Source organism: Schistocerca serialis, chromosome 1 (genome assembly GCF_023864345.2).
Source record: "Schistocerca serialis cubense isolate TAMUIC-IGC-003099 chromosome 1, iqSchSeri2.2, whole genome shotgun sequence".
Lineage (NCBI taxonomy): Eukaryota > Metazoa > Arthropoda > Insecta > Orthoptera > Acrididae > Schistocerca > Schistocerca serialis.
The window spans coordinates 371,337,452-371,363,788 of record NC_064638.1 but is presented as its reverse complement, the minus strand read 5'-3'; the positions used below and the strand labels follow the sequence as shown (position 1 = coordinate 371,363,788).

General features: G+C 39.3%; 1 protein-coding gene across 1 annotated transcript in view; it reads left to right on the top strand.

The window, feature by feature from the left end:
- Positions 1–26,337, top strand: part of LOC126470639 (leucine-rich repeat serine/threonine-protein kinase 1) — a 375,607-nt gene that overhangs the window by 295,061 nt on the left and 54,209 nt on the right. Inside the window, exons 26-34 of the mRNA XM_050098623.1 lie at positions 1,163–1,387; positions 3,411–3,533; positions 6,744–6,943; positions 14,190–14,346; positions 14,522–14,727; positions 14,833–14,993; positions 20,618–20,862; positions 20,983–21,149; positions 23,888–24,000. Coding sequence (XP_049954580.1) covers positions 1,163–1,387; positions 3,411–3,533; positions 6,744–6,943; positions 14,190–14,346; positions 14,522–14,727; positions 14,833–14,993; positions 20,618–20,862; positions 20,983–21,149; positions 23,888–24,000 — 1,597 coding nt within the window. The remainder of the gene's footprint in view (positions 1–1,162; positions 1,388–3,410; positions 3,534–6,743; positions 6,944–14,189; positions 14,347–14,521; positions 14,728–14,832; positions 14,994–20,617; positions 20,863–20,982; positions 21,150–23,887; positions 24,001–26,337) is intronic.

Sequence of the window (26,337 nt, the reverse complement as noted above, 5' to 3'; positions counted from 1 at the left end):
AGTTCACAAACAGCTCCTTTCACCTTTTAAACAACCATTTCGGCCAGTTCTAATAACTTTCGCTTTATTTCCATTTCCGTTTTTCCCACATCACTGATCATTTTTAGCCGCTTCCCACAGGTTTTAACGCCATTATTTCTTCGTCAGACAATTGTTAGCCTCATTTTCATAATCTGCCACCACAATACCACTCCTTTTAATAAACTACACGCAGTTTTTTCGAAATTTTCCCGAATTTCTCCGTCCTTAAACGTGTTTTGGCGGCAACACAACCACCTAACCTTTATGCACATCGTTGTCTACCAACCCAAATCCAACATAGCCCAGCTGTAACCAACACCTTTTCGCCTTTTTTCATTCCAGATCTCCAGTTTCTTTCCGGTTCACCTTTATCTCTCCCCATATATTTTTATTTTCATTTTCATTTCACCTCATGTTACACTTTCCACTTTCTAATACCATGTCACCCTCACAACACCCCCACAATGACCCCATTAAGTTTTATTTACATTTCCTCCGCAAACATGCCTTCGCCCTAGCCAGATTACGCTCCCATATTCTATTTTCTCAGGCTTGTCTGACATTTGTGGTCTTTAAATATGTCTGCTTGTGTCTGTATGTGTGGATGGATATGTGCGAGTGTATACCTGTCCTTTTTTCCCCCTAAGGTAAGTCTTTCCGCTCCCGGGATTGGAATGACTCCTTACCCTCTCCCTTAAAACCCAGTTCCTTTCGTCTTCCCCTCTCCTTCCCTCTTTCCTGATGAGGCAACAGTTTGTTGCGAAAGCTTGAATTTTGTGTGTATGTTTGTGTTTGTTTGTGTGTCTATCGACCTGCCAGCGCTTTTGTTCGGTAAGTCACCTCATCTTTGTTTTTATATATAATTTTTCCCACGTGGAATGTTTCCTTCCGTTATATTGTTATCATATAGTATTTTTATTTTGTGTACAAAAACTCTATCAATAATGCTGTATTATCAATCTTACCAAAATAATCCCTTGAAATCTGGTACTTGATGTAAAATACGTGATGTTTAGTTACTGTTACAGATATCATTCCCCTGTCAGAATTTGAAGCTTCCAGGCAGTCTATCCGTTTATCAATTTATAAACTGTTTTGTTGATTTATTCTTGGCATTCTATTTCAATTTTTCTGTTGACAGGAAGTAAGGAGCTTCTTTTGGAACAACGTGTGCCAGCAAGTTACTTGGCCTTGGAAGATGTTGTCACACATCTGGCAACTGAGAGACGACAGACTGGTGTGGACCCTGTCCTCAATGCCGAGCAGTACCGTGCTGTTGTAACAGCAGAAATGCAGTACCGATACCAGAGAACTTTTCGTGATGCAGCTGAACTACACCAAGCAACACTGTTCCTACATGATAATGGTAATCCTTTTATTCTGCTTGCATTTCATTTCAATTGCCAGATTAGCTGCGCAACTTAGCATTTATGTTTGCTTGGTTGCAGAAATGATGTACTGGTTGTTGTGCAGGCAAGCTATCAGGGATGGTGTCTCATTATGTGTGGAGTGAAAAGACAATAATGCTCAGTGTTTAGTAACAGCATTCCTCATTTAAAAATACACTAAATAGTGTATAAAGACAAGTACAAAAGTCCTTACTGTGAGTAATAAGATAGCCAACTATGGATACTTCATCAGTTGTGTGTGTTTCAGAACGGAATTAAACATTTCTGCAGCTACATATTTGCTTGAATATTTGGATGACATAACATTGTAATCTAGTGGAGGATATATTTTCATATCCAATGGCATGCCTGCACAGTGTAATCTCAAATGTACCTTAATTTGTCTGTTAAGCAGATATGTAAAGGTAGACTCCTGTAATCTGCAGCAGTAAATAAAGACTTTTGCCATTACAGTATGTACTGACTATCAAAAATTAAAGCAACTTAAATCACTGGGTACTTGTTTCTGGGAAACTTTGAAGTCCACAACAAAAAGTAAATAAAGTAGAAGAAATGGCAGCTGAAGTTGTAAACTATCACAGGATGCATTCATTGACTCTTGATAATAACATTATCAAGTTGGAAGAGTGTTCCACATATCATGGGTCATAGTAGCACAGTTAGCTAGAGAAATGATTTTAAAATCTGTCACATGCAGTATAACAGTGCTAACAGAGTCAAACCCCCTTTCCCATACAGCAGGGTGAGACAGTGAATTCAGCAGATTCCATTGTTGAATGGAGTGATGTCATCGAGTCCAGCAGTAGTGGCAGTAAGAATACAGTGATTTAGTGCACATGGCGACAATCTGCTTGAGGTGGCTGGCTGAAGAGAACTAACTTGTGTATGCTTTGTGACCAGTTATATTGCCATCTTATTAATTCCCCAGATTGCCGACTTGTGTGGCCTGTGTTCTATGACATAGTTACCAGCACTTGTGATGGGTCACTAATCCTACAATGTCTGTGGTTTCTACCATTGATGTGTCTTTGTCCACTGATACAAAGATACAGCGTGATTCTGTGATGATCGAGGAAGATAAAGTATCAGTTTGAGATAAGGGACCCCTCCCCTAATCTTTCTTCCACTTTATTATTTTTACAGCAGATGACTTTATTTGTTGCTTGTCATATACACATGTTTCAGTTTTTTGGAGAATAGAGCCAAAAATTCACTCAAAAATTCAAAAGATTAGTTAGTTTTATTCATTTTTGTAATAATGTAAGAACACCTTTTGGAATTATTTTGCTTGCCCTGCTATGTAATTGATGCCATTTACCGTCAGATTTTTTTTTACCTTTATGTTCGCAGAGTGTCTTAAATATTCTTTTTTACCATTTTCTCTGGTGCTGTACAGAAATACTTTTAGAGGTCTTTCTGTTCTAAGTTTATTGTTATTCTAATGGAAAATCCAGAAAGGAATAATGACAGTATTATGAAAAGGATAGATTGTTACTCGCCATATAGTGGAGATGCTGAGTCGCAGATAAGCATAACAAAAAGACTGTCAAACAAGTAAGACTTACTTCAGCAGCCAGAGACTGTGGTCATGTGTGTGTGAGTTGTGGTTGTTGAAGAAGGCTTATTGGCCAAAATCTTAAATGCATAACAGTCTTGTCTGTGACTCAGTGTCCCCTCTGTGTGAAAATTTGTCTTCCCATATTTTGTTCCGCAGCACCTTGCGGTTCCACAGAAGCTACAAAGGGGTACTATGAAAAAACTTAGGATCAAATGTAAAATTAAATTATTTGAGTGAAATATGTTTAGGCAACAAAGGTCACTTTCTCTAAGCACTTGGAAACTAACCTTGTGTGCATTTTTAAGAACACTGGCGTATGGTTGTATTCAGCAGGTTTATTGTAAAAGACATTGTGTAACTAAAGATTGGTAAATATTCCAAGTTTAAATTCTAAATTTGATGGAGTTTATTTGTCTTTTCAGGTGTTCTCCTCCACTATGATGATGCTACGTTAAAAGATTTATATTTTCTGGACCCACAGTGGTTATGTGATATGCTAGCACATGTTGTGACTATTCGTGAAATTAACCCATTTGCTCGTACTGGTAAGTGGAAAAAATCATTTAATACCTTCAGCTGTCTTTGTTACACTGTCAACATTCCTGCAGAAATTTTGTTCAATTATGTAGTTTACACTATTTAACAAACAGTAGCATACATTTAAAGAAATTCTTTACAGTGAATTGATAGCTTTTTCCATCATGTTATGTTGTTTTTGAAGTGCCTAGTTTTGAAAATTTGTGTGTAGAAGCAGTGAAGTACATATGTGAGGGATGATAGGTGACAGAATATATTCTCAGTAGGAAACTTTTATAACCCATTATATATCTGTAAACATAACCTCAAGTACCAGCAATGATAAGTTCCTTTTTCTGGAACTAAAATGAAGAAAATAAATCAAAAGATTGTATAAGCAAGACTGGATGTGTATTTAGTATGGGTTGGTGATCAAGAGAAGCCCATCAGATAACAGATAACAAAGAAATCTGGATTGAGGATGTTTAGTTTGGTTCTGAAAGTTAGTGACTTGAAGAGCTTACTTGTGTGCTTTTGTATGTGCCATCTGTGTTTACCTTGACTTAGAACTCAGGATGAATTTGCTGCTTTATTCATGAATGAACCAATTTCCTCTCTTTGTCTAGATGAGAAAACCCTTGGTTCAAAAGCTAATGTTCTCATAATGTTTTGTCCTGTGCCATGTTTTGGCATGAAGTTTACTCGTTACATAAAACATATTTAAAACTTTAAACAGCTTGGAATCTCAACAATGTAAGGAAAACATAGATTGCTGCTTACCATAAATATGATGTGAAGTTGTAGTCAGGTACAATTAAAAGACACTTGCACATTAGCTTTTGGTCGCAGCCTTCATCAGAAAAAGAAAAAACACACACACAAAAGCAGGCAGCACACATTCTGCACTAATGATCGCCATATTCAGCAGCTTGGCCGAGAATTCTTTCTGGTTCAAGCTGTTGGAGATGGTCCTCATGTGTGCATAAGGTGTGCTTGCTTGTGTGAATGTGTGTGTGTGTGTGTGTGTGTGTGTGTGTGTGTGTGTGTGTGTGTGTGTGTGTGTCTGTGTGTGTGTGTGTGTGGGGGGGGGGGTTTCTTTCTCTCTTTCTGATGAAGGATGTGTCCAAAAGCTTTTCAATTGTGTCTGTCTGCAACTACACACGTCATTGATGTGTAATTGATTCCAGTGAATTCTATGCATTTTTAAAATAATAGTTTTATGTCTTTCAGACGATGGCCTTGCCCTGGGGAATAATAAGGTTCAAAGTCCAAGTAGCCATTCCCTTTCACACAATGTAATCAAAAGTATCTGGACACCTGGCTGAAAATTACTTAACAAGTTTGTGGCATCCTCCATCAGTAATGCTGGAATTCAATGTGGTGTTGGCCCACCCTTAGCCTTGATGACAGCTTCCAGTCTCACAGGCATATGTTCAGTCAGGTGCTGGAAGTTTTCTTGAGGAATGGCAGCCCATTCTTTATGGAGTGCTGCACTTAGGAGAGGTATCGATGTCGGTCAGTGAGGCCTGGCACGAAGTCAGCATTCCAAAACATCCCAAAGGTGTTCTGTAGGACTCAGGTAAGAACTCTGTGCAGGTCAGTCCATTACAGGGATGTTATATTGTTGTGTAACCACTCTGCCACAGGCCGTGCATTATAAACAGGTACTTGATTGTGTTGAAAGATGCAATCGCTGTCCCCGAATTGCTCTTCGACAGTGGGGAGCAAAAACGTAGGCCTCTGCTGTGATACTGCGATGCAAAACTACAAGGGGTGCAAGCTCTCTCCATGAAAAACACGACCACACCATGACACCATGCCTCCGAATTTTACTGTTGGCTCTACACACGCTGGCAGATGATGTTCACCAGGCATTTGCCATGTCCACACCCTGCCATTGGATCACCACATTGTGACTGTGATTTGTCACTCCACACAACGTTTTTCCACTGTTCAGTCGTCCAAAGTTTACGCTCCTTACACAAAGCGAAGCCATGCCTTATGAGCAGGTGCTCGACAATGAAATCCAACTCATAGTACTTGCAGTGGATCGTGATGCAGTTTGGAATTCCTGCGTGATGGTCTGGATAGACGCCTGCCTATTACACATTACGATCCTCTTCAACTGTCAGCAGTCTCTGTCAGTCAAGAGACGAGGTCAGCCTGTACGCTTTTGTGCTGTACGTATCCCTTCACATTTCCGCTTTGCTATCACATTGGAAACAGTGGACCTAGGGATGTTTAGGAGTGTGGAAATCTCGCATACAGTCGTATGACACAAGTGATACCCAATCACCTGACCGCCTTCGAAGTCCGTGAGTTCTGCAGAGCACCCCATTCTGCTCTCTCATGATGTCTAATGACCACTGATGTCACTGATATGGAGCGCGTGGCAGTGAGTGGCAGCACAATGCACCTAATATGAAAAACATATGATTTTGGGGGTGTCCGGATACTTTTGATCACATAGTCAATTACCATCATCTCCCTTGTCCATCTGAGGTACACTACCATCTCTAAGTACGTTGATATCAATGGGACATCTAACCGTAATGGTAGAATGAAAAAAATCTAAAATTTTTGTGGACTATCTAACACAAAAAATGAAATAGGAAGTCTTATTATGTTACTTGAATCTTTACAGAAACATCTTTAAGATATTCACGTCAAATCAGTGTAGTCTCAAGGCTGTGTAATGTAGCATTAAGGGCCAGATTCTTTGAGAAATATGATTTTGAAGTATGAGTGATATTTGTTGTCTACAGAAGAGGTTATTAATGAAAGCTATGTCCGTAAGTGAAGTAGGGTATTTTTTTAAATTTAATATGATTGGTTGTAATATAAACAATGGAAGGAATAAAGGTAATAGTTGAGGTGTTGAGCAGTAAACAGGCAGAACTGAAATCATTACAAGGCTTTCTGAGAGCTTAGAGGCTAATAGACACAAAATGCTAAATGTGTTTCTGTTTTTATTAAACTGCTAGCTCTGAAGAAGCTAAATGACATTCTCATTCCTGTTTACATGCCTGTCAACCACTCCATGCCTCAGTTAATGGTGGTTGGGTACCTTTGCTCATTCCTCTGTCTCTTTACAGTTTGATATTTTAATATTTATGCCCATTAACATTGTTGTGATTTTAGACAATGATGAGCAAAAATTTGTAGAATGTGCAGTGCTTCAGTTTCTGATTTAAACATGTGTTATCATGTGAATGTTATGTCTGAATTTAAATTTCCAGGTGTGATGAAATTAGATGATCTGAAACATGTCTTTAAGTCATCAAACATTGGACCTGTGGACACCCGTGGCTACATTGTGAATTTGCTGAACAAGTTTGAAGTAGCACTAACATGGGACAACAGAACACTACTCATCCCATCATTGCTTCCCTCAGAAGAAAGTTTAAAAAGCAGTCATGTTCAGATAGTCAGGGTAAAGGTGCTGCAAATCATCTTCTTCTCTTTCTCTCTTTATTGTAAAATGCATGTTCTTTTTTATGCGCATTGCATTAGTATATCTGAAATCATGCACACATTGTATAGTTCTGAAATTCTCAATTTTCTGTTGTGTGAAGATGTAACAATGTTGTTTTCTTTTTCTTTATCTTGCTTAACAAGCATGTTACTCTTGTATTGTTTCATGTTATCATATCTTGCACCTTTGTAATTATCTGAAATTATTTTATTTAACAATTACTCTTATTTTATATTGTTTGTTTGTGGTGTTTAGCTATACTAGGGAACAGCAAAACTGGCTGCAGAATGGGGCATGTGAGTTCTCTCATCCTTTGCCTTCTCTTCATTCATAACTGCCAATAAGCAGCTTTTGGCTTATCTGGCTTGGTCTCTGACTCTTAACTGCACACTGTTGTTACAGTTCATTTCTGCCACAGCTGCCATCCAGATCACATCGTAAGAAGTAACAATTACCAGACACACATCTATTGCTTAGAGGTTCTTCACTTCATAGAAGTGTTCTATGTTGGTGAAGAGAGCTATGATTCAGTTCTTGCATGCGAGTTAAGAGATCACGTTATAAGACACACAGAGCCAAACAATAGAAATAACATACTATGTGTGTAAATTACTGACATTCAGGATTATGGGTGTGCAGAATTTACATGAGGAAATCACTGATGATGTTATTGTGGAAGACTGAATTAAATACATACACAATCCCACAAAATTTGCAAGAAAATTACTGTCTGTAGAAAGCCACCTTTGAAAAAATCATTAAGAGAATTTGATTGCTTAGTTCTTGGATACACTTAGTTCTTCAGAGCAGGATAGTTAAAAAATAATAAATTATATGTATTTTTATGTTTCTTGCTCTTTTTTCCCAAACTTGTAAACACTGCTCCCTCAATACATTTCCTTTCCTATCATATTATCCTTTCTCCACTCTTCCAAAAAAATTTATAAGTATGATGCAGAACAGCCGCCAAGTGTATAGTAACTGTGCTGGCGTGTTTGTCATCTACATCTACACACTGCAAACCACCATGAGGTGCATAGCAGAGCATACGTCCCATTGCACCAGTCATTAAGGTTTCTTCCCGTTCCATTCACACATGGAGCGCATGAAGAACGATTGCTTGCATACCTCTGTGCATGCAGTAATTAGTCTAATCCTTCCTCACAATCCCTATGTGAGCAGTACACAGGGGGCTGTAGATACTCCTAGAATAATCATTTACTGCCAGTTCTTAAAACTTTATTGACAGACTTTCTCAGGATAGTTTTGTATGTTTGTCTTCAAGAGTCTTCCATGTCATTTCCTTCAATATCTCTGTGACGCTCTCCCATGAATTAAACAAACCTGCGATCATTTGTGCTGCCCTTATGTGTATACATTGAATATCTCATGTTAATTCTATCTGGTATGGGACCCCCATACTTGAGCAATATTCTAGAACTGATTGCACGAGTGACTGCTAAGGAATCTCCTTTGTAGATTGATTGCACTTCCTCAGTATTTTACCAATAAACCAAAGTTGTGTTAGTGTTAGTTGTGGGGAGCATAAGACTTGTATTGTCTGCTTTGTACCAAGATTAAAACTAACGTGCAGAACTGATGAATACATAAATGTTCATATAATCAAAACTGTAATAGCTTTTTAATTTAACAGATGAATACTGAAAGTGTATTTTGCTACAATATGACTTAAAATACTGTGAAAATACATTAATATAGAAAGGCTGAAGAACGGAGCTGTGCCTGATATTTCACTACAGCATTTTTCAAACATTTTCATGACGTATTGCTCCATAGTCATAATAAATGACATATAAAGGGTCATTACCCATTTCTGGTTTTAAAACTTTTATTGCAGTTTGCTATGTGCTGATTTCAGTAATCATGTCAGTTTCAAGTGTGTGCCTTGTAATACAGTGTGCATACATTTGTCGGAAAGCAGGGTTTATTGATAAAGTTTGCTGAAGGCTTCCACATGGTGTTGGCGGGTGTATGACTAGAACTTGAATGAGTGAAGAACACAAAAAATATAAAGGAAGCTACCTTCTATATGTGACCCTCCAGCTGTCATTTTTGCTGTTCTGTAGAATAGCAGTTTTAACCGTATTGCATTTCCTTTCAATTCCTAGCATAACTCTTATAATCCATGTTATTTGTTCAACGCTCACAATTTCCTTGCATGTAATATCATATTCAAGCTTTTCGGGAGTTACATTTCAGTTGTTTGGCTATTTTGTTTTTATACATATTTCTGTGTTGTTAAGACACATATTTAGCAATGTATATTGATCCATTTCAATTATAAATTGTTTGTAGAATAATCCGGTTACTTGCGAACAATTATATGAAACCTTTGAAAAATATGGTATGTAAGCATGACATAAAATTAACTTTAACATTAGCAAATTTTATCCTTTACTTAGTGGTTTTTCACCAACTCCTCTCCACCTAGTCTCAGCAAGTCGCAAGATGTCCAATTTCCTCCTTTCCATCATTTCTACAATTTCTTCTAACTTCCCAGTTAGAGTCCTTACGTTTAAGGTGCCCAGTCGTAAACCATCTCGTAATCCTTTTCCATTGCTTGGTCGGTTTCCTTTAAATCCGTTCCGTGATCCGAGGCATGTTCCCTTTTTGAAAGCAGTTGATAGGGAATGAGAGGGGAAGAAATGGAGTGGCAATAGTGGTCAGAGAGGGTCTGCAGGAGGAGGTGGAAGGTATCAATGATCGAATGATAAAAGCCAGAGTACGAGTGAAAGGAAAAAGCATTGAAATCATCCAAGCATATGCCCCACAGGTGGGGTGTACAAAAAAGGAGAAGGAGAAGGAGGAATTTGAAGATGACATGCAAAAGCAGCTAAATGGAGGTAATCAGATTATAATAGGGGACCTCAATGCACATGTTGGCATAGACAGGAAAGGATTCGAGGAGATAATGGGACCAGAGGGCTGGGGGAACCGAAATAGAGAAGGAAAATTGTTGCTGGAATTCTGCAAGAGGAATGGGCTGGCGATCGCAAATTCCTGGTACAGGAAGAGAAGTAGCCACAAAATAACTTGGTACAGTGGAGACTGGTCCCAAACTTCAGTAGTAGACTATGTACTAGTGGATAGGCAGATGATGAGCAGCCTCACAGATGTTAAGGTCATTCCATCTGAGGCCTTAGACAGTGACCATCGGCTGTTGGTAGCCACCCTGGGAGAGAAAAAAGATAGGAGGGCAACAGACATACAGGAGAAAAGGTTGAAGACATGGATGCTGAAAGGTGATGAACGGAGGACCCAGTACCAGACACTGATCAGGAAGAAGCTGCCAAAGGAAGATCAGAGAACAGTGGAAGAAGAATGGGGAGATTTTAAGAGGGCTCTAGTTGAGGCAGCTGAGACTGTGTGCGGAAGAACTAGCACAAAGAGGAGAAGTAAGGAAACCCCATGGTGGAACAACATATGTAAAGAGGCAGTACTTCGAAAGAACAAAGCCTTCAGAGAATGGTTCCAGACCCGAACAGAGGAAGCTAGGGTAAAATATAAGGGAAGCAAGAAAGCGGCACAGACCATAGTGAGGGCGGAGAAGGAGAAGTGGATGGAAAAATGGACAAGAATGTTAGAAGAGGACAGTGAAGGGAACAAAAAAGTACTTTACACCATGGTAAGAAATAAGAGGAACAACAGAAGCAAGTGCCTGAGGATCATGGATAATAATGGAAGAGTTGTGGAGGAAATGCATGAGCTCAAAAAGATTTGGAAGGAGTACTTTGAAGATCTGTTGAATGCCGTCAAGTGGGTAACTAGCAACGATGGAGAGCCTAAGGCAGCAGATGATTATAATAGTGGGGAAATTGATGATCTAACTTGGAATGAAGTGGAAGAAGCCATAAAGAGGATGAAAGGGGGCAAGGCACCAGGTTGGGACGAAGTAGCAGTGGATATGATACGAGCAGCAGGAGAAGTAGGAACCCAGTGGCTATACAGAGTGCTGAGGGTGGTGTGGAAGGAGAACAGAATTCCGGAGGATTGGAAGAAAGGAATTATAGTCCCGATCTTCAAGAAAGGGGATAAAAGGAGATGTGAGAACTACAGAGGAATCACCCTGCTATGCCACTGTGGAAAAATCTATGAAAAGATCCTGGAGAAGAGAATAAGAAGCAGTATTGAAAGTAGACTGCAAGAGGAGCAGTATGGTTTCAGACCGGGAAGATCAACAACGGACCTCATATTTGCAGTAAGGCAACTGCAGGAAAGGCACTACGAGTACAGGAAGGACTTAATCATGGCCTATATCTATAGGGACAAGCTCTGGGATGTGCTGAACGCAAAAGGGATAGATGAAGAGATAACACAAAAAGTCAGAAAAATGTATGAGGGAAGTGAGAGTTGTGTGAAAGTGGGGAGGGAATGTACTGCATGGTTCAAGCTGGAAAATGGGCTGCGACAGGGAAGTGCACTTTCGCCTTTATTGTTTATTATTGTTATGGATGAAATCCTACAGCAAGTATCAGATGCAATTGGAGATCATAAAATGAAAGCAGAGCTTTTTGCCGATGACCTGATGTTATGGGGAAATTGCGAGAAGGAGGTGCAAGACCAGTTAGATGTATGGGAGGCAACGGCAGCACAATATGGAATGCATTTCTCTGCAAAGAAAAGTGAAATAATTGTCACAACAAGGAAGAAGAATAGGCCAAATGTGGATATAACTTGTGGAGGGGAAAAACTACAAGTGGTAGAGAACTTCAAGTACCTGGGAAGCATGATTGAAAGTAAGGGGGGAAACGCAATGGAAATAAATGAAAGGTGCAGAAAAGCAGGGCAGTTCTTCAAATGAATTAGGGGGCTTATTTGGAGCAAGGAGGTGCCACAGAAATCCAAGGGAATTATATACCGAACCTACTTTGTCCCCATATTGGCATACGGAAGTGAGACATGGGTAATGCACAAAAGCGACAAAAGTAGAATACAAGCTAGTGAAATGAAGTTCCAGAGGAGCAGGTTGAGTGTAACAAGACGAGACAGATTGCGAAATGTGTATGTGAGGGAAAGACTAAAGGAGGAATCGGTACAGGACAGGATAGAAAAATCAAGACTGCAGTGGTATGGACACATGAAGAGAATGGTTCAAATGGCTCTGAGCACTATGGGACTCAACTGCTGAGGTCATTAGTCCCCTAGAACTTAGAACTAGTTAAACCTAACTAACCTAAGGACATCACAAACATCCATGCCCGAGGCAGGATTCGAACCTGCGACCGTAGCGGTCTTGCGGTTCCAGACTGCAGCGCCTTTAACCGCACGGCCACTTCGGCCGGCATGAAGAGAATGGATGAGGGAAGAATTCCAAAGAGGATGTTTGATCTGCAACTGGAGGGGAAGAGGCCCAGGGGGAGACCAAGAGATAGATGGGTGAAGGGAGTGAAGGAATGTGTGACGAGAAGAGGAGAGAACTGGACGAAGGTGGAAGAGGTAGAATGGTGGAAAGACAGAACACGATGGAGAGGCTTGTGTTCCCGACAGACCCAGCCAGTGGCTGGAAACTGTCCAAGATGATGATGATGATTAGCAAATTTTATATTAATTTAGGTCTCAAACAAAAAACATTTGAAAAATACTGTGAAATTACTGATATTACAGTCTCTGCTAAGCTTGGTGAGTGTTAACTATCTTAGATAAATCTAGAATGTGAAAAGTAGACATTCATCAAAGGTCCCATTCAGGTTTCAGTGTCCTGTGCTTATACTGATATGCACCAAGCAAACTGATGATTGCATAATTTCTCCGTTATATCAACACTACCAAAACAATGAAAAACGCAATGCTAAATTTAGAACTAGTGGACATTAACTTCCTTTTGTGTCTCCCAACAGTGTTTGTGATTACAGTATATACTTGAAATTTAACAGCACTTCAAGGTAGGTTTATTTACTTGACTTATAATGAAGTAATGGAAGAAAATTGAATAGAGTAATGATTCACCAAACCTAATATGACATTCAATTGAGTGTGATTGGAGCCAGCAAATACCTGGTGAACAGTATTGTGGCTGTTGTGACATTTGGAGTAGTTGTATGGTGAAAATTTATCTTCGGCTTGGCCTTCTGGTTTTGTACAATGACAGAATAAACACAAATATTTACAAAAACATTTTAGACAACAGGACACTTTGACAATGTCTTGGTATTTTACCTCATTATTAATAATTCCCCTGTATACCAGGACAAGTCTTGTTGTATACCAGATCAAACTCCTACTTGAACACAAACATACATCTAGGAAAGTGCTTGTTGCATGCACGATGTTGAACAAAAAAGCCTGACAGTCATTACTCACCATACTTCATGATAAATGGTGACAAGTAAGACTTCTGTATATGAAATTAAGCAATAACATTTTGAGGAGAAAAGTACCAACAGAAGCAGAGCTGTGAGGGTGGGTTGTGCCTGAGTAGCTCAATTAGTAGAGTATTTGCCCGTGAAAGGCAAAGATTCTATGTCCAAGTGCCAGTCTGGCACACAGTTTTAATCTTCCATGAAGCCTTATATTCAATTTTTACTGTCTTTTAGTCCTATTAAGAGAGGACTTTTCAAAAATGAAATGTATCATGAAGAATTTAGTTAGTATTAACCCACAGAAATGTGTTACCGAGCGAGGTGGCGCAGTGGTTAGCACACTGGACTCGCATTCGGGAGGACGACGGTTCAATCCCGCGTCCGGCCATCCTGATTTAGGTTTTCCGTGATTTCCCTAAATCGCTCCAGGCAAATGCCGGGATGGTTCTTCTGAAAGGGCACGGCCGACTTCCTTCCCTGTCCTTCCCTCCTCCGATGAGACCGATGACCTTGCAGTTTGGTCTCTTCCCCCAAAACCAACCAACCAACCAGAAATGTGTTGCTACTATGCAGCACTAGAAGTGAGACAAAATTCTTTTTCTCTTTGAAATTTCTTAGATGCATAAATACAAAATCAGTTTAGTGTATTTTGATTAAATAATTTGTCAAAATCACATGGTGAAATACAAAGTGTCTAACATTTAAGTTTTTGCTCTTCCACATGTAACAAATGTATGTGCACTGCATGTTGAAACAGCTTGATATTAAAATAATAGAAATGGGAAAATGTCACTGTATTAATCTGACAACAATATGTTGGAACTGTAAATAATTTTTATGTCTATTTATCATTGTTTATTTTTTTTATTAAATCTGGAACTTTGTGTCAGATTCCAGTTCGGTCCCGTGGGTGGGCAGTTCGAACCAAGAAAATGGCTATATCGAGTGCTTCTACACTTGTTGGAAATTCATCTTTCTATACACAGAGTCCAGAAAAATTTCGCTTGCAAAAACCGCATAGCTCCCCAGGTGCATTTAGGATATCAGGTAATTGCATACAGCAGCAAAAATGTCTTGCAGATAGTGTATAAGCTAGGAACAGCTGTTCATCTCTCACTAACTATGTTCTTCTCACTGGTTTAAGTAAAGGCAAGACCATAATGTTTGTCAAATCTTTTGTACTAAGGATGTTGATTTTGAAATCTTTATTTGTTTATATTAGGACCAGCTGCACCAGAAGAAGGAATGGATGTCTCAGCAGCAATGCAGTGTGAAATCACACACCGGTCTGACCCTGAATGTTCCATTCGGCGTTTGCTCTTGATGTCATATTTTCCAAGTGGTTTTTGGTCCAGACTTATCACACGAATTTTAGCGGATGATGCTATTGTAGATATTGTCAGGTCATTTTTCATTATGCCAAAGGAGGTGAGTTAACATTCTAAGTTCCACTGGTTTCTACAGTGTGTATTGAACATTACTTTTGTCTTGATCAACTTTTACTTTCCAAAATCACACTGTTATTCTTATTAGGTTGTTCAAGATGCAAAGTTGGCTCATGTTCTTGATGTCAGAGCTGAATGGATTTTGTGGCAAACTGGAATGGAACTTCAGTACGCTGATACAGTCCTGTTTCGAATGAAGGAAGTTCTCCCTTCAATGAGAAACTCTCCAATAGACTACAGGCAACTGAGGTACAGCTTTTCTTCAGACATGAGGAAATCATAGTGTTCTTGAACAGATCTTTTATGCATGTTTCTATGGTTTGTTACCATGTCTGAAATGAAAACTTTGCAAAGATTTTGTAATAATTTTTTCATTGCAGCCAATTCATTTTTCTTCTTTCTTTATGCTTTTTGTTTCTGTTGTGTAATGAAAACTACTTTACGTGGGTAATCTGGGGCAAGAGTAAATTACGAAAAATGCCTATTGTATACAATAAAATCAGTTTCTGTGTGCAAGCAAACCAAAACATAATATGTGAAAAAAGCATTTTTATAGCCATCAGCAGGACACATTCAGCTTCATTCTTTTCTGGTTTCAGTTTTTACAACCATCATCACAGGAAGGAAAGCAGTACATCAGAAGGATCAAAACTGCCTTCTATTCATACAAGACTCATTAGCAAACCAAATACAACAGTACCTCAAAATGGTATTAAAATACACACAATTTAACTATATAATGTAATTGAATATAATAGAGGGAAACATTCCACGTGGGAAAAATATATCTAAAAACAAAGATGATGTGACTTACCAAACGAAAGCGCTGGCAGGTTGATAGACACACAAACAAACACAAACATACACACAAAGTTCAAGCTTTAGCAAGCAACGGTTGCTTCATCAGGAAAGAGGGAAGGAGAGGGAAAGATGAAAGGATGTGGGTTTTAAGGGAGAGGGTAAGGAGTCATTCCAATCCTGGGAGCGGAAAGACTTACCTTAGGGGGGAAAAAAGGACAGGTATACACACGCGCGCGCGCCCACCCACACACACACACACACACACACACACACACACACACACACACACACACACACATATATATCCATCCGCATATACACAGACACAAGCTTGTTTGTCTCTTTGGTCTCAGCATTTCTTCACAGTAACTACTAATTTCTTCACTTCCTTTTAGTTTTCTACATCTGTCATTTCCTTACCTGTCCATTTTTCGTTGTCCCACTCCCACCTCTGTTATGTACAATGCACATAGCTTTTGACTCTTATTAACTAGTATATGACGTTTTAGCAGCCATCTCTGTCTTGCATATTACTCTATCTTCCACCTTTAAGCTCACAGGTTGTCAAATATCTTCGAGTGCAGTCCCCAACAATCAGTCTTCCTTCTCATCCTGTCTGATAAGTCTCCCCTGACCTGAGGTTCTGGGTGACTTTTCTGAAATTTGCTTCTTTTCCTAGACCTCTCCAGTCCTTTTCCTTGACCCCTCTTCCTTCCCCTTCAACTTTTCTCCCTGAAAAAGGAGCCACTGGCTCCAAAAACTTGCCTTATTATAACCTTCTTCCTTGTGTGTGTTTTGTCACCACTTGGTGTGTAGATTTTTTATCTATCCAATTGCATTATGCTAGCAAAAATTGATTGTTTTCATAGTTACATAATTTAACCAGTGTCATAAATCACATAGACAGTTTGCGTAAGAAACTACTAACCGTTGTTTGGAGTAGCACAAATTTTTTATCTATCTGATGTACTACTTTTCTTCCAGTGATGATGGTTTGATGGTTGTGAAAACCAAAGCTGGTTAAGAATGAACTTGAATGTATATGACTGATGACTACAAAAATTGTTTTCTTCAAATATTTAACAGCTATTACAAGTTACTTATACAGCGTAACAAAGCATAATTTTTGGAAATTGGTGGATGGGTGTCTTACCATCTGTTCTCCATAACATAATAAATAATGCATCACAGTATCTGTGAGATAATGGACATGTTGATTCATAAGAAATTTTGTAATCACCTGTGCATTAACTTGGCTGGAAGTGACTGATAATAAGCTGCGTCTAGTAAAGCCCACTACATGGCCATGGTGCACCTCCTTCCAGCCATGCAGACAGGATGAAGTTCTCCTTACTCGTCTTTGCATAGGCCACAGTTCTCACAGTTGTTAACACTCCAGTTCCGTCATAGGTGTATTCATTGTGAATTAAAAATAACTTTTTTCACCATCTGTTGGTCCTGTTACGAGAGGTATTTCAATAACAATGAAACATATCCTTGAGGAACGTAGAAAAGTAAGACTTGTGTAATTCAGAAAGAAAGTGGTACATGTTTTCTTCCCTCTGAATTAAGCATGTGAAGCTTGTAATAGGGATCGTAATACCATTAATCTAATGTTGTGTTGTACCAAATGAGGTGTTACAGTGCTGATGTAGTTGGTCTTGCATTTGGGATTAGTGAGGATAAAATCCCCATGTTTTTCATAGTTCTCCCAAATAAGTTATGGTGTACATAGGATGGGTCTGTAGAAAAGTAAGTGGATGCATTTCTTTCTTTAGATTTTGCTGTTTTCTGTTCCTCCTCCTGTACTGCAACAGCGACCTGTCAGTTAACAACCTACAGTGTGGAGGTTAGAGGAGTGGACTGCAAAGAGAGGTTTTCAGTTTTTGCATATAAGTGTGTGTGTGTGTGTGTGTGTGTGTGTGTGTGTGTGTGTTCATTTTAAATGTTCGCATCATATTTTTAATTTACCTGACTTGCATACGAGGGATATCATTCTACATTTTAAAGACTCAGTGAGGTCTCTTGAGTCCAGATTGTAATGGTTACCATACTTGAGAGACTTGAAAGCCAGGACTCAGAAGGCACTGTATATCTTAAAGTGCCTTAGCCACAGGTCTTGAGTAGCAGACAGGACACATCTGCTCCAGTTTTATAGGGCTTTCTTGCAGCTAGACTGTGGGAGCACAGTGTACGGTTCAGCGAGGCTTTCCTAACTGAAGATTATTGATGCTATCCACCATGGCTGGCCAGGGGTGCATAGAGGACAAGGCCCATACCCAGTCTCTATGCTGAGGTTGGGGAACTCCCACTCACCGTCCAGCAGCAGCTTCTCAAAGTGCGTCAGGCATTTAAGTTTATCACAGCTCCAACTTCACCTGCATGCCATACTGTTGCTCATCCACCTCTGGAATGCCTTTTCTGCGATTGTCCAATGCAACAAGGTCGTTTGGTATCAGTGTGCAGCATGTGCTGGAGTCACTTGGCACGGAGCACATACAACCCCAAATCCAGGGTTTTAACTGCCTGCCACCATGATTACTGCAGAAGCCCAGAATAATTTTAGATTTAGTACAATACAGGAGAGATTGCACTCCTGGATATGTTTTTAATTCATTATTTAATGATTTTTTAACTGAGCACCACAACTCTAAAACTGTCTTTACAGATGGGTTGAAATGGGAGGACTCTGTTGGTTACTCTGTTGTTTTCCCTGATCATGTCCTCAAAGCCTGATTGCCTCTAGACTTTACTGTCTTTAAGGCAGTTCTTGCAGGCACTGAAGCAAATGAGGCATGCTTTGTTAAATTTTTGTCTCTTCCAATTCTTTGAGTGCTGTTCACTCTCTACAATGCTTGTACTCTGCAAATAAAGTAGTCCATAATATTCAGGATGCCCTCCTTCAACTACATCGAGTGGGAAGGAGCTGTCTTTCTCCTGGGGAGCAAAAGGAGGCATGTAGCAATCATTAGTTATGTCAGTGTGTTATCCTCTGCATCCTACTACCTCGCTGTTGAGATACACAGTGATGCGTCGATGGGAAGATGAGTGGCTGGAAGTGACTGATAATAAGCTGCGTCTAGTAAAGCCCACTACATGGCCATGGCGCACCTCCTTCCAGCCGTGCAGACAGGATGAAGTTCTCCTTACTCGTCTTTGCATAGGCCACAGTTCTCTAACTCGTGGATTCTTTCTCTGGCGAGAGTACCATCCATTGTGTGGTGCTTGCGACATACAGATCACTGTACATCACATTTTACTAGACCAAGTGCCAGTGGCAGATTTGCTGGCAGATCTACCCTCTATTTTAAGTGAGAACAAAACAAATGTGGTTTGAGTTTTAAGGTTTTGTAATATGTCTAACTTGTTTCCTTAGATTTTAGGGAAAGGTTCTTAATGTATTAACAGGGTGACTGGCTCCCCATGTCATTTGTAAGTGGTCAGCCAGTCACATTTCCCTGTGCCTTTCTTTTGGCTCTTCTGTGGTTTTACTTCTGTTTTAATCCCTTGTATAGCAGCTTTCACCCTCCTCCATTGTATTAAGGCCTGTAAGATAGTGATTGTGTGGGTTAATGCAAGTGAGGTGGGAATGAGTGCATAAGTTATTTTATAGGTTTGCTCCTCACTGTCATTTTATCCATCTTTGTTCCTTTTAATATGGACAAGGGCACTGATAGCCTTGTCAGTGAGCACCTATAAGCTCCAAACGTGTTGCTTCCTTCATTTTATGGAAGATGATACAGGTGTGAAGTGGAACAGCACCACTACTAGTGAGGAGGCAGACATTTGAGACAGTTTATTTAATATCGGAAACTGTAGAAAAAAAGGAAACTTCGTTATGTTATGTTTTCTTTCAAGCCAGAAAGGTTACTTATTTTCATGTTTTAGAAGGCTGCCAATACTGTGTTGGCACATGACCTTACAAGTTTTATTTGATGGGATTTTATCAGTTTATATTTGTTGTTGCTTTGCTAAGCAATTTGTCTTTTTCGTCATTGTGTAGTAAAAAACACATATTTTCTATAGTCTGATGTGAAATCAAAACTAGCAGAATCATACACCCACAGGATGAGATAAAACTATCATTTATGCATTGGTAAAGAAAATATTTTGTAGTAATTTTCCGATGTGTTTTTCTTAACTTTGTTCGAAAACATATTTCCATTCAGTTCCCATTAACAACTGGACAAGGAGGTGTCTGTACACAAGAGCTCATCAGAACTTTCTGTTCTGCACTTCTAACTTATTTTGGAAATAGTATTTTGCTACAAAGGTGACCTTGTGTAGTCAGTAATTAAAATTTCTCAGTGAGATGGCACACTGGTTAAGACACTGGATTCATATTTGGGAGTATGGCTGTTCAGAACTCTGTCCAGCCATCCAGATTTTGATTTTCTTTGTTTCCCTCATCAAATGCTGTGGTGGTTCATTTCAATAAGACATTATCCATTTCTTACCCATTGTTTACCAATCCAAGTGTGTGATGTGTTCCCTCTCTAACAACCATGTGATTGGTGGGAAGCTAAGTCATAACCTTTTTCCTTCTCCCAAAGAATGAACATTGTCAAAATTGGTACAAAATGTAATAGTTTTCACTCTTCTGGCATTATATTTTGAGGCTGGATGCAAAGTATCAATCAGCTAGATCTTGTAAATTAAACCAATAACATTAGAAGAATTATTCTCATGATATTCTGTGCTCTGTGATATGAACATTTGTGAAAGAGAGAAATGTTTTATAACATATGCCTACATTACCTCTTGCTGCTAAACATATGCCTGTTGCACTGATAATTTCTCATTGCAAGAGACATTATCAAGAAGTAAATAAAATAAATACATTTTAAATATTTTTTAATTTTTCTTCTTTGTAGATTGTATAATCAGTCTGCCGTATTTGATTTTTGCTAACATTGGTATCCTCTAGATGCCATGTTTATATCACACACACAGCTCAGATCAAATTTAAAACTGTTGCACTTTTTTAACAGTGTTCATATTTACTAAGAATTGTTCAATAGTCACAAGTATATTTTACATTACTTTTTAATTTTTTTTTCTTTTCTCTGTAGGTTTCGTCTGAAACAGGAGGAAGCTTGGACTGATGTTGATCTGATAAATTCTTCTATACTTGAAATATATTTTCCTGTAGATACAATTGTTATAAAGAGACCTATCACAGATGAATATGCTGAAGGAGAACCTATAGGTTATCAGGCAATTGTTCTGGACCCTAGTCCAGAATGCACTGCAAAACTCCTAGCATTAGCTGTGGATCATATTGATATCTTACTAGAGGACTGGTACCCTACTCTCGGTAATACTCTAATGTCTGATTCCATCAGATATCTCTTTGTGTTATCATTATCATTGGTGAATAGCACAGTTATCATTTGTAGCTAATAATAATAATTATGTTACTTGTCATGAATGACAGGAACCAGGTTTGTGCACACCTCAGAAGGAAAATTCCTGGTTACAAGACTAGTACCTTGTCCGAGGTGTCTCGCATCTTTGGGAGACATGGATCCTATGCAGCGTATGGAGAGCTGGCACAGTCATGATCCTAATAACTTAGGAGTAGGTCCAAGAAGCTTGGCAGAGGTAAAAATAAATTATACTGATCATTTTGGACATAGAGAGAGAATTTCACTGTAGAGAGGACTGCCATATTCTAGTTGTGTATTGCAATAAAATATAACATAGATATATCATTGGTAATTGTTGTGTAACAAAGAGAAATGTTAAACTGGGTACATATTTTTGGAGGTACTCATTACTGTATAAATTATAATGTCCAATATAGCAGGTACATCCTTGGTGTTTCATGAATGATTCAAAATATTGGAACAAGATGTTTTGCAAGTAAAAGTACAATAAGGGATAAGTTTTTTACTGTATTGTGAAAATTCTTCAATTTTTATCAACTGACATAGGAAAACTACTTTGACATGATGAAGTTGCCAAAGTTTGTGATTAAAAAGAAAAAACAGGATGACAAATGTGCTAAATGTTTACACTGAGAATATTATCGATGGTTTCACCTCCATTCCAACTTAAACATTACACTATATGTAACCAATTAACTGTGATAACTATTGAGTCTTGTGATTTCAAACTAAATACAAAATCTTCAGGAATTTTGAAGAGCCAGAAGAATTGGAATGACAGTTTGTAATAGATAGTACGTCTCCTTTAGAAATCATGATCAGAAAAAATTTGCAATGTGTGGAACCAAAGGGACCCAAGTGTAACAAAGATGACTGTAGGCAAAATTAGAAGCTAAAGAAAATGTTCTTAGATTGAATTTTCTCATGTTGAGAAATCAGAAGGGAGTGATCTGTTTTATGTGCTAAAAAGTTTCTAAAGCCAAGATCACATAAATACTCTGGAAAACTACTGCAGATACAAATCTGGGACATGTTTTATTAGCTTCACCAGATCAATAACAACAAAATAAATGGAAATCATGCTTTACTTTAACCTCATACAGTTTCGTGATGGCTTCGTATTAGCGAAGTTGCTAAATTTCAGGCAAAATCTTTTATTAACTGTAACTCCATAACTAAACATTTGCGGACCTATGTTTATATGAACTTTTTCCTTTAGTTTTACCTGTAGAATAACATATTAAAATACTTGCATATCTTTGTGAATCACTCTGTATAAAGGTTTGTCGTAAATAATGGAAAATCCAGGAAGGAATGTAACAATATTATGAAAAGGATAATTGCTACTTACCATATAGCAGAGATACTGAGTCACAGATAGACACAACAAAAAGGCTGTCGGAAAGTTAGCTTTCGACCAACAAGGTCTTCATTGAAAATACAACATACACACACATACTCATGCAAATGCAACTTACACACACATGATCACAGTCTGTGGCAGCTGAAGATAGACTGCAAGCAGCAGCGCATAGTTGGGAGAGGCAACTGGGTGATGGGGCTAAGGAGGAGACTAGGGCGGGGAGGGAGAAAGATGGCAGAGTAGGGGTAGGGGTAGGGGACAGTTAAGTATTGTTCGTGGGAGCATGCAAGTATGAGGGGGGGAGAGGGTAGAGCAGCTAGGTACAATTGGGAGTTTAGGTGGAGAGTCTGGGGGAGGGGGGCAATAGAAAAGGAGAGAAACAAAAGAGACTGTGGGTGAGTTGGTAGAATAGAGGGCTGTGTAGTGCTGGAATGGCAACAGGAAAAGGGTGAAATGGGTAAGGACAATAACTAAAGAAGGTTGAGGTCTTGAGGTCAGGAGAGTTACGAAAAAGTAGGATATATTGCAGGGAGAGTTCCCACCTGTGCAACTCAGAAAAGCTAGTGTTGGTGGGAAGAATCAAGGTGGTACAGACTGTGATGCAGTCATTGAAATGAAGAACGTTGTGTTGGGTGGTGGGCTCAGCGATTGGTGGTCCAACTGTTTCTTGCCCACAGTTTGTCGGTGGCTATTCATGTGGACACCTCTTTGGTTGTCATTCCCTTGAACAAAGCAGCAGAGTGGTAGCAGCTTACCTTATAGATCACTTGAGTGGCTTCACAGGCAGCCATGCCTTTGATGAGATAGATCATGTTTGTGATCAGACTGGAGTAGGTGGTGATGGGAGGTGTTGCATCTAGGTCTATTATAGGGTTATGAGCCACATGAGGCATGGGGCTGGGAGCAGGTAGGGATGGCCAAGAATATTGTATAAGTTCAGTTGGCAGTGTACCACTGTGGGAGGGGTGGGAAGGATAGTGGGTAATACATTTCTCATTTCAGGGCATGACAAGAGGTAGTCGAAACCCTGGTGGAAAATGTAGTTTAGTTGCTCCAGTTCTGGATGGTACTGACCCATGAGCAGAATGTGCTACATTTTATATGTATGACAGCTCGGCATGAGGTCCAATTCAAAATGAACACAAAAATTTTTGAAGACCTGAAGATGGCAGCATAGTCCGTTGGCACTGGTTGTTCGTAAATGAAGAAATATTTTGCAATCATGTTCCTAAGTTGCAGAGGTTGGAAAGATGAGAAAAAAGCAATAAAGAAAGAGGGAAGAAACAGTAGAGGGAAATGCATGAAGAAGTGAAAAGCCACTGGTATGAATGAAACCAAGCAAAGCACAATATTTTATTCATAATGGATTTAGCAGTGACAATTAACATTTGTTTATTGTGTGTGGCACCCTTACTACAGTGTCTCCTTTTTTCTAGTGGGTATGGAAATCATGTATATTAAGTCAAATTTAAAAAAAAAAAGTAATATTAAAATAATAGTGATAAACAGTAATTGTTGCTTATTATAATGATAATGTGAAGTACAGGTACATGAAGAGAATTCTATATTGATTTTGATTTGTTGAAAAGGCACTCCATCAGGCTGAGAGGGATCGCCAATATGGACCACAAGTACGGAAGTCACAAGAAAGTTACACGTCAGATGTTGATAGTGGTGTTGGTCCTGATAGCACTGGCTCCAGGTATAACTTCTGATGTTACTTCAGTGATCCTGTGAGGAAGTTTTAATTATATTCTCTTTCCTTTTAACACAGCTGATAAAATATACACTGATCAGCCAGAACATGATGACCAACTACCTGATAGCCAGTATGTCCAACTTTGGCACAAATAACAGCAGTGACGCATCGTGGCACGGAAGCAATGAGGTCATGGTAGGTTGCTGGAGGAAGCTGGTACCACATTTTCACACCCAAGTTACCTAATTCATGTAAATTCTATATGGGGGGGGGGGGGGGGGGGAGATGACGAGCTCTGACACCACGTTCAGTCATATCCCAGGTGTATTCGATCAGTTTCAGTTGGGGGGCCAGCACATCAATTAGAACTCGCCCCTGTGTTTCTGTAAACATTCCATCACATTCCTGGCCTTATGACGTGACACACTATCCTGCTGAAAAATGCTACGGCTGTCAGGAAACATGATTGTCATGAAGGGGTGTACGAGGTCTGCAACAAGTGTACAATATTCCTTGACTGTCATATTGTCTTGCATGAGCCACACTGGACCCATGGACGCCCATGTGAATGTTTTCCAGAGCATAATGGAGATCCCCCCCCCCCCACACCACCTTGTCTCCATCTTACAGTACAGATATTGAGAAAAAAGCTACGCTCCTGGAAGACGAAGGATGCATGCCCTCCCATCAGCGTGATGATGAAGGTATCGGGATACATCAGATCATGCAACGCACTGCCTCTGTGTCAATGTCCACTGCCAATGGCCACATGCCCATTTCAGTTGTACTTGCCGATGTCATGTGGTGTTAACATTGGCATGTGCACAGGAGGCTGTGGAGGTGCATCGTTAGGAGTGTTCAGTGCACTGTGTGTTCAGAAACACTTGTATTCTGCCCATCACTAAAGTCTGAAGTTAGTTCTGCCACAGTTTGCTGCCTGTCCTATTTTACCAGTCTGCCCAGCCTATGAGACCTTTTATCTGTAATGAGGTGTGGCCATCCATTCCCATGACATCTGGACATCGTTTCACCTCGGTTTCACCATGTGTTGAAGACACTCACCACAGCATTCCTCGAACACCAAAGAAGTCGTGCAGTTTCCAAAATGCTCGTGCTGAGCCTCTGGCCAGTCACAATCTGTTCTCGATCCGACTCAAATAGATCACAAGCCTTCCCTATTCTACACACAGACAGTGTGCTCAATGGTACTACATGCACCATGTGTGTATGTCTAACTAGCAGTCATTCCTTGCCAGTCGACCTTGCTAATGCCTGTACAGGTTTATATTGATAGTGGGTCAGTGATCATAATTTTCTGGCTGATCAGTGTAAATACTGTTCTTTGAGCAGATCCATAGCTTAAAATAACAATGTGTAGAATAAGTCTTACTTGGTTATACTTAAAGCCTATTTTACACAATGACATTGGATTGCACCACTTGTTATGTGGAATGAGTTGCATGCAGATGAGTTCATATTTGACTGTAGACATGGTGAAACCAGTATACACTTCAGTTTTGTCATTTTGTAGGTTCATTAATCATGTCTGAAATGAAAGTTTTGGCAGCTGCACGTCGCACGAGTTGTGATGGAGTTAAAACTTGTTGCATGGGATCGCTGCATAAGAAAAAAATAAGAAACGTGTTTTGATTCGTGACTGAATGAAGAAAAGACGTAAGCTCTCAAATAATTTGTAATGGAAGATCCAAGAAGTTCTTTTAATTACCTTAGAATCTCACCAGAACTGTTCAAGTTTCTTCTAAATAGAGTTCATTATGTGATAAGAAATAAAGGTACTGTAATGCATGAAGCACTGCTGCCAGAACTGAAATTACATATCACATGTCAGGTATTACATTCGAGAACACTCGGCGTGCCATATGATGTGGTTTAAGTTGGGGACGACGCTTTTTCGTTAACACCAATAATTATTTACATTAACAGTAATAATTATTAACATTAACAGCAGTACTCTCTTGAAATCTGTACAGTGACAATATTTCAAAATTCAAACATATGTGAATGGAGAGCACTGCTGTGACCTTTTCAAATAGATGAATATTGAATAAAGAATGCAGCTTCTTGATTTGTGTAGCCTTGCCTCCTATCAGCAATATTCCTTAAAAAGTTAAAAAAAATTGTCAAACTATCTGTGTTCTGATCACACGTGATGCTCTCAGGAGCAGCAGTATATTGCTTATTTTTGTAATTGGCATCACTGAAATCTCACAAACACCTATGCAAAACATAGATATCCAAAGAGTGAGCATTATACTCCATTCCTCATTGGATATTTAAGTTTGTCTACACTCTACGTACACATATAACCTCAAAACTCAT